Here is an 8639-nt window from a genome sequence, read left to right on the forward strand (position 1 = left end):
TCTTAGAAACCCTCTGTACAACTTCCACGGAACACAACATTACTTGAGCCTTTTCTTTCGTACACCTGTTATAATTTTTTGCAAAACGCAATTACTCAAACCCCAGAAAAATCATTTTGAGGCCTATCTGTGGTCCTAACGGAAAGACGTGGATTCTCGCCGCATCTTTCGTCAGATCTTAAAAAAACCACGTTATAACTTAAAAGAAACACATCTTTATTCGAGAAAACCCTTTATTAAATTAGGTAATGATTTAGTTCTCAAAAGTGTCCTTCTGAAGGTTGTATGCAGTCTGAACAAAAAAAAACTTTGGGATTGACAGCGTTGAACAAAAAAACTTTGGGATTCACAGCGTTGAAAAAAAACTTTGGGATTCACAGCGTTGAACAAAAAAACTGGGATTCACAGCGTCTGTTCTCAGACCTTAGAACCCACAGCAAGCCTTTCCAAGTTCGTGGAAGCCCTCAACATCTATGATCAGATCTTAGATCTGACGAGTCTTTTTGTGAATCTTTTTCCTATCTTCTTTATAGCAATTGATCATTAACATGTCTAGTAAATCTTCATCAGTATTGTGCTATTAATTACAATCTCAGTTACATGTAAGAACACAGTTAGACATAATTTTGTGTGACGATAGAGTAAATTTTATGTGACTAGCGCCTATTTACAACTCCAACTCGCCACTCACGACAAGATAGCTACAGATCATCCCCATGGTCCAAAATGTCTGCTGGAACAAAATTTGTTGGGTTGCTATCATTGGCCATCTGCTCAAAGAAGTCCAGCACATCGGGCGGAGGCAATGAAGGCGTTCTAGGAATCAGAGTCGAATGTGCGTAGAGTGTAATGAAAAAATGAGAATATTTAATTTGAGTGCCCGAGTAATTTGATTGATTTAAACTTAAATTAAATGTAATTAAAAAAAAATTTGAAAGAAAAGAAAGTTTCAACAAATGAAAAAAAATGGCGAATGAAATCAGATGTCTGTCCCATCATTAGCCATGAGGCGCGGCCAAGTTTCGCTCCACTCAACCACGGATAGACACACACGCTATGTTTCAATATAAGCATTCTGTTATAAAGTTTGCGTTCAAAATAGAGCGTTTAAAATCGCAAATCAGAGCGTCGGCTTTGAGAAAATTTTTGACTTATATAGTTTTTTATGGTGCTATACTCTACACTCATTCGGCTTTACCCTTGTCCTGCGAGGAGAGACGGAGGCATTTCAGTGAACGCCTGGTCGTCCATAGTTTCCAAATCTGGCATCTCCGTAGGCGAGAGAGGAAGGAACTGGATAAGTCCCCAATTGTTGTGACGACTGACGCATTCCATCGGTTCATCACCCGGTTGCACAGGGTCAATGGATCGAATAATGGCACGAAGACTGCTGTTGTGGCCTGCGAAAAGAAATATCGGTGAAGGCTGATCTACCAAAAGTGAATGTAGGATGCAAGTTCAGTTTTAACGAATAGTTCTGAGACATTAACTAAAAGATGACCTTTCGGGCGGAACATAGACGTGCGCGTCAGCTGCTGCAGAAAAACTATCTACGATTGTTCAATTGTCAAAGAAAAGGGCGCGCAGAAGGTACATTATGCTGGGCTTTTTAGCTAGTAAACATTGCAATTTGGGCCTATTTGACCTCTTTTTCCATCTGCTGCTAGAGAAAAAAGTTGCATCAAAATAAAAATCTCAAAAACTGAGTTGCATGTTTTCCACATTTTTTCGATCCAAGATATAAATTTGAGATGTTGTTACTTTCCTTCACCTTTTCACAGAAGAATAATTTGACCAATTACACGTAACTCTGATGAAGTCATAGATAATCTGGAATTGGTCGCTAGTCCCGTAAGTTCGGTTCGAGGTGTAAGCCAGAAATTCAAAGTCACTTATGTTCAACAGCCACTTCACCTTGCTTTGAAAGTTTTAAAATTTATATGTCAGTAAGTCTAGCATTCTATAATCTGCTTCAGTACAGAGCTGGCATTTTAAAACCGGCATAAGAAGCCGATTTGATTCTAAATTGTGTGCTAAAGGTTGTATGCAAAATGAATTTAAGTGAAAACCATTCCAGACATGTGAATTAGACTTTTTTGGCTCAAATTTTATTTGATTTTTTTTCACGAAGCTGCAGTTTATTTCCAGCTATAACTATTGGCAGATATTCATGTGTTAAATTTCAAAATTAACTAGATTGAAACACTTAAAAGCCAGTTAAAACAGGAAAGCGGAGCAAAACTAGGCTACTTCAAACAGTGTAAGTGGGTAACTAATGTGCGAAGACAAAACCAATCCTATTTAATGTTCCAGCACTTCTTCAGAAAAAGTGGAATACTTATTCCAGGCTTGTTCTTCTTTTCCTCAAAACTAAATCAGAAAAAAATACTCAGCGTTCAAGAGAACTATGAGTGAGTAGTACAATATTGCAGCACTTGCAACGCAGATTATAACGATATCACTTTCAACTATATACAATCGATTTCAACATCTCCATTTTTAGCCAGCAAAAGAAACGTTATGTACAAAGAAAACAGGAAAGTCAAAAACTCAGGTAAAAACTTTGTAAAAGGAAGGTAACAACTCGGTACCTTCAAAAACGAAGGTAAAAACGAAAGTTCTCAAAAATTCGTCAAAGAATATGTCCAAACATCTCAACATTAGTTCTCCGAAAGACACAATAAAAGGTGTCTGTTCCGGCAGTGACCCATCAAACACTCGAGACACACACAAGGTAACAAACCAGAAATAATTTGTCAGTTAGTTCAGTAAAAACTCAAATAAGATATACGAAATAGACACTATAAACAAAAAAAAAAACAAAATTAGGCCGAAATTCGACTTCACGTAACCAATTTTCTGTGTCAAAAAACCACAATTGAAATTATGTCAATTAAAGCAGTGATCAACACAACTAGAAAAACTAATTTCTAGCGATTAATACCCTGAAAACTACCAAAATAGACCCAAAACGTGCTAAAAAGGCGTCTAAAACACATTGATTTGCAAAAAAATCTTAAAAACTGATTCTAATAGTCTGACATTTGGTTCAAACATTCAAACGCACCGTATAATTAGTGTTTACTATATTTGCAAAAAACCACTTTGACCGAAAGAATAAAGTTAAAACCAAAAAACTGCTGTAAAATTGCCGCACGTCAACAAAAAATTCCGCTCGTTTGAAAAAAAATTTACACACTTACTTTTCTCACCTTCTCTCAAAAAGATGACGAGAATAAAAACCACTCTTGTTTCTTTCGGCTGCTCAATTTCTTCAGCATTTTGACCTCAAAACTTTGCAGTCAATCGTTTCACTTCCTTTTTCGAATACACTCCAACGAAATTACCGACAAAGAAAGAAAATACGCTCCGCCAATACTCTTGTTCAAGTCGTAAAAAGAGAGCGCCCCGATACAACTCAAATTTTTTGAATTGTTAAAACAACTGGTCCATTCTAAGTACCAGCTGAGAAAATGAGGCGCCTAATAAAAACAAAATCAAACCTCTCAATTACATATCTATCAATTAAAAAACAAGCTCACCAATGTTAAGTACAAGTATTAAGCAAAAACTATGTAAAAAAACTGATATCTTTAGAAAAGAAATTGAAAAGTTTCTGCGGGTGTTCGACCTTCAGTAAATTATAACTTCATTTGATGGTGCTACTTTAATCCGAAGTCAGAAAACCAAGCTTATCAGTTTGCTTCACTGATGCCAGTGTCTGTGGTGTTTTCAAAAACCAGGTCTAACAATATGACTGGGCTTCTTTTGGCACAATATGACTGGGCTACCCTGTGCCCAGGGTTATTCCTAGTCAACAGTTTAGAACTCACGTGGGAGTTGTGTCACGAATCTTCTTGTGCTACCGTGAAGAAATGAACATTTTCAGAACCTTTATTTATACAGAGAAGTCAATATTTTTTACTTAGCTTGACCGAAATTTCATTGCCACAACATTACCTGGAGCAAGATGCAGCTCTACAGGTCCCTGGCCTCCACAGTAGAACACGTTTTCTGCAAACAACCAAACCAAATTCTCCTGCTCATTGAGAAAATCGATAAAGCTCTCAAAGGGACCATTTCGACTCTCTCTCCTGTATACTCCTCTGATCATTTCAGTATTCCCTGAAAAAAGTAAAACATGCGTTTAACAATATTGCTGACAAACCCACATTAAGATCAGCGCAGTAATTGTAGAAAAACGAAAGACGATAATAAGAGTCATTAATGACACCTCTGATAGAGCGCGAGAAGCCCTTCCATTATGGTATTATTCTATTAATAGTTGGTCAGATTCTTCAAAGATCTTTTGTTTTTCACGACAACGTCTAGTTTAATTATATAAAAGTTTTTAAAAACTTTTTGCAAGAAGTTTAGATAACCCGTACCTTAAAACAGGTTTCAAAACATGTAAAAAAGTTTGGTCTTTTTTCATCAAATGATCCGATGATCCACCATGATTCAGATAAAGTTGTCTGATATACAAGTTTTTTCCTTAAAAGCTACCTTCAAATAACATTCAATTGGAGTGACGCATCCTCAGTCGGGCTCCGACTAAATAAATCAAAACACAATAAGAGAATTTTTACGCGAATGAGCAACAGACTCATTTCAATAACATTGAAAAACGACGAGCGCCGCACAACTCAATAAAAAAAAAACCGCATGAACTTCAGGCTGACCCAAAGTCATCGCAATGTAAAAAGTCGCAACAGAAGTCTTGACGGCGAAATAAAAACAACAGTGAAAAATTCGGTGATAAAACTGAACAAGATGAAGCAAAAAGTCTCTTAGGCCTGAAAAACAATTTAAGAACACGGAATGAGTGAAACCCGAAAACACCAAAATAGCAAAAATCCAAGTAAATTGCAAAGATGAACTAAAATTGCGAATAGAAAATTTCGAGATCTGGAAAGACTGTAAAAATGAGAAAAAAAATTATGCTCCATACCCAAATAATGAAATTGTTTGTTAAAAAGAATAAAAATCAAAGCAAAGCTTCAACTGCAACTTAAAAGAACTTAAATAGAAAATTTGATTCAAAAACTAAAAAAACCCGCAGACTGTCAAAAAACAGCAATTATTGATTCCCATGACACCAATTGGGATTGAAACAAGCATAGAAAAGAAGAGATAATGTTTATTGACTTAAAGACCAAAAACAAAATAAGCCGTATTCTTACTTCTGAATGAGAGGTTAAAGGAACGCGTACCAATATCAATTAACACCAGTCATGATAACTATGTATATTTATAGCGAAGATTACGTAAAGAGTGTCTAAAACTGTTCTATATGTGTTTATCGCATTTCTAGTTCTGATTTGGGCTTTTTGACACTAAATCCAATCATTGTATACGTTCATTTTTATGGCAAAAGAGGGTAAAAGGAAACAAATTGTTGTTTGACGAAGTACAGGAAAAACAGAAACTGAGCATAGAAAAAGCCGGAGATGATGACGCGGATAAATCGATTTTTAACAAGTTTCTCGACAAAAGCCAAATTAAAATTTACAAAAATTCAATGCATCTGATTAACAAATCAAACAACGAGCAACCAACGTAGAAAAAAATACAATGACACTTCAAAGAACAACATCAAAACTGCTCAAAATGCATCTCAAACATCAAAAAAGCCCGCAATTGGAATTATAGGCATGCCTGTTACAAAAATTGGTTTCAAATTTTAAAATCAACTAACCGTAGTGATAACCGATTAAAAAATTTACCCGACAGTTTGTAAATTCAGCCAGCAGCATATAAATCTAAGAAACAACAAATAATATCTCGCTCAACTGTTTCTTTCCGGGTATTTAAGATTTGAACTTCAACTATGGCAATTCGTGTCAAATACTCCTACAGAACGCATATTAAAAACTGAAAATTGACGTGAACTGGTGTAGAAAACGGGGAAAAACATCAAAATTAAACAAACAAAACAAACATTATTCGGGACCTCCAGGTTGTTAATCTGACATTAAACCACTCGGCTACATTATCTTTGATTTTCTTTCGCTCCAACGAAATTTCTTTAACAACATAAAAAACTAACAAATGAATAAAGTGAATTCATAAAATAAAATGAATAAAATGAATGAGCTAAAGTGTGAAAGTCACTAAAGAACTCAAAGGATTTTTAGAACAAAAACTCAAACACGGTCAAGCAAAAAATCTTGCTTAAAACAGAAAATTAAAAATCTGTAAACTTCTCCAACAGAAAATTTAATTTCCTTTTTCCCTGAGGATTGTATTTAGTTATTAAAACGGGTACGATTCTAAAAAGCTTCTCTAGATTGAACAGTCGGCGTGGAGAAATTGGAGAAAGTGACCAATCCTCACAAATCTTTCCTAGATAAAACCCTCTGACACCCAAATCAAGGGAAAATGAAAACAATATTTTTTGGTCAGGCGCCAAAACATTACTTGTACGACTCAATATTTTCGGTAAATTTTTCACTTAGAGCGCTTAGGGTTGCAGATAAATGCTCCAAATAAACTCAGTGTGGGTGGAAATGAGAAAATTGACAGGCGTGTTTAAGTCGTTTGTGGGCAACCGCTATTCATTGCAAAGTTAAATATTACGAAGCAACGAAGTGCTATAATTGCTACATACTATCTCATCATGAGAGAGACGACGAATGAAATGATACATGAGCTGCAATCTAACGAAATGTTTGATTTTAGTTCGAAATAGTTTTGTACAGAAATGAATTAACCACCATAGATTTGAGAAGCTTCCTAACGTATTTGGGAAGCTTTCTAACACAAGCATTTGGGAATTGAAAAACAATTTTTGAAAAAGCGTTTTTGTTCGAGCTTCCAATTGCAACTCTTTTGCTGACTCATTTGTAATGCTTAATAGCACACACTATTCGTTTTTTACTTAGAAAGAATCAGGCAAAAACTCAGAAAGATTTTTTGGTTTTCCCAATAAATTCAACCAAACAGATAGGGATGGCAGACCAAAGAGCTTCTTAAACTCAGTTTCAGCGAAACAGTGTTAACAACAATGCCTGCTCTCCTCCTTCCTCGATTATAGTCGCCTTTCCGAAAGAGCAGTTTATATCAAGCGAAAATTATGAAGTCAAGCCTAAAAATGTCACTTGAGGAGGAAGAATGTTCTAGAACAAAAGCGCAAAATTGTTCATATGAAAATTTTGCATAAAAAAGACAAACATTTACAACTTCATTCGCAAGCAATTAATAATATGATATATTACTTTTTTCTCACGCTGTTGATCGCTTAAGCTTGAAAAATGGTCACTTACTATAAAATTTTGTGTTAAATAGGTTACGACCAACATAAAACAAATGCAGCTCACACAAAAGAACAACCTCAAATGTGGGGATAATAATAAAAGTCATTTGAGAACTATACGTGCCTAAAGCTGCTAGATTATTAATGTTCTAACTTTTTTCTGTCGTACTGATATAAAATAGAGGTAGTTGGCAGCTAACATACCTCGTATAGTAGCCATAGTGTTCACCAGATCGTTCAATCGATTCACTCTGCCATTAGTCATCATATCTGGATGTCCGGCAGCTGCTCGCTGGAAACAGGTCATCAACTGTTCTCTGCCTCGCGCATATCTGGTGAGGTATGTGCGATTAGCTACTACAGTCATTTAGCTATCTGAAAAAGCTATGAACATTAACCAGCAGGCCCGCAAAGCATCTCAAATCATTTAAAAGAAAAGGTTTTTAAAAATTCAGATTTTTTTGTACCACATCGGGCTGGAACCCATGCCCCTCGCTCAATAGCCATATGTATTACATTACGTTAGCGATGTATTTGGTTTAATATATTACCCAAAGTACCAGCATTTTTTTTGTTCAAAGACTTGTTTGGCTTTGCCATCTTGCACATTTAAGGAGCGGAGCGCTAACACTTGCATATAACGAACTTTTACATGTACCGCATGTCACACGTTAGGCTGCATGTTTAAGGAGCGTTAAAACATGCGAACGAGAAAAGAAAAAACAAAAGACAGAAAAAAGAGAGCAGAATGGCAGAAAAACAGAACAGAAAAGAAGGAGAGAAAAGAAAGAGAACAAAGAACGGGAGAAAAAAAACAGAGAGAAAGAGAGGTAGACAGGAAAAAAGAGAGAAAAGAAAGAGGAAAAATAGAAAAAAGAAAAGGAGAAAAGAAACACAGAAGAGAAAGAGAGGACAAGATGAAATGACAGAAAAAACAAACAGAAAAGAAAGAGAATATAGAGAGAAAAGCACGAAAAAAGAAACGCAATGCTGCATGTCTAAGAGGTCTTAAAACATGTGACGAATAGGAGCTTAAACACGGTGGTATAGGTATTTGAATTACGTTTTATAGGTTTTGAATTACGTTTTATGTATAGATTATTGACAGGAGGAAAGACATGGAGCAAGAAAAAGTGTGAAAAAAGGAGGAATTGAGAAAGAAGAAAAGCGTGCGACGCGACGTTAACGGACAAAATTCCCGATAAACTACGCGCCTAACTGTTGTATACTTGCTGTGCGGTGTATCTCTAACCAAGATTGATCCTTCAAATCTGAATACTTTACTTGTGCTAATTTTAACTGCAGTAATAATGTTTTTGATAAGTGAAATAAATCTCTTGACGAAGCCTTTTCTTATTGTTATGTCACCTTTATCATTAAAAGC

At 35.6% G+C, this 8639-nt stretch overlaps 1 protein-coding gene across 1 annotated transcript; it reads right to left on the reverse strand.

The window, feature by feature from the left end:
- Positions 1 to 551: 551 nt before the first annotated feature.
- LOC142335129 (uncharacterized) lies at positions 552 to 7626 on the reverse strand. The gene is made up of 4 exons (XM_075383493.1): positions 7460 to 7626; positions 3961 to 4125; positions 1199 to 1400; positions 552 to 816 (listed from the first exon to the last, which is right to left on the reverse strand). The coding sequence occupies exons 1-4, from the start codon at positions 7620 to 7622 to the stop codon at positions 702 to 704; spliced, it is 645 nt and encodes a 214-aa protein (XP_075239608.1). The 5' UTR covers positions 7623 to 7626; the 3' UTR covers positions 552 to 701.
- Positions 7627 to 8639: the final 1013 nt, after the last annotated feature.

The sequence above is a fragment of the Convolutriloba macropyga genome, chromosome 2 (assembly GCF_964194025.1).
Source record: "Convolutriloba macropyga chromosome 2, txConMacr16.3, whole genome shotgun sequence".
NCBI lineage: Eukaryota > Metazoa > Xenacoelomorpha > Acoela > Convolutidae > Convolutriloba > Convolutriloba macropyga.

Excerpts from the sequence above, each read along its gene's own strand:
- LOC142335129 (XM_075383493.1), bottom strand. The coding sequence starts at position 7,622 with ATGACTGTAGTAGCTAATCGCACATACCTCACCAGATATGCGCGAGGC. Across the intron at positions 1,401-3,960 it reads AGAGCTGCATCTTGCTCCAG|GCCACAACAGCAGTCTTCGT; the intron begins GTAATGTTGTGG and ends TTCTTTTCGCAG. Across the intron at positions 817-1,198 it reads TCTCTCCTCGCAGGACAAGG|AACGCCTTCATTGCCTCCGC; the intron begins GTAAAGCCGAAT and ends TCTGATTCCTAG.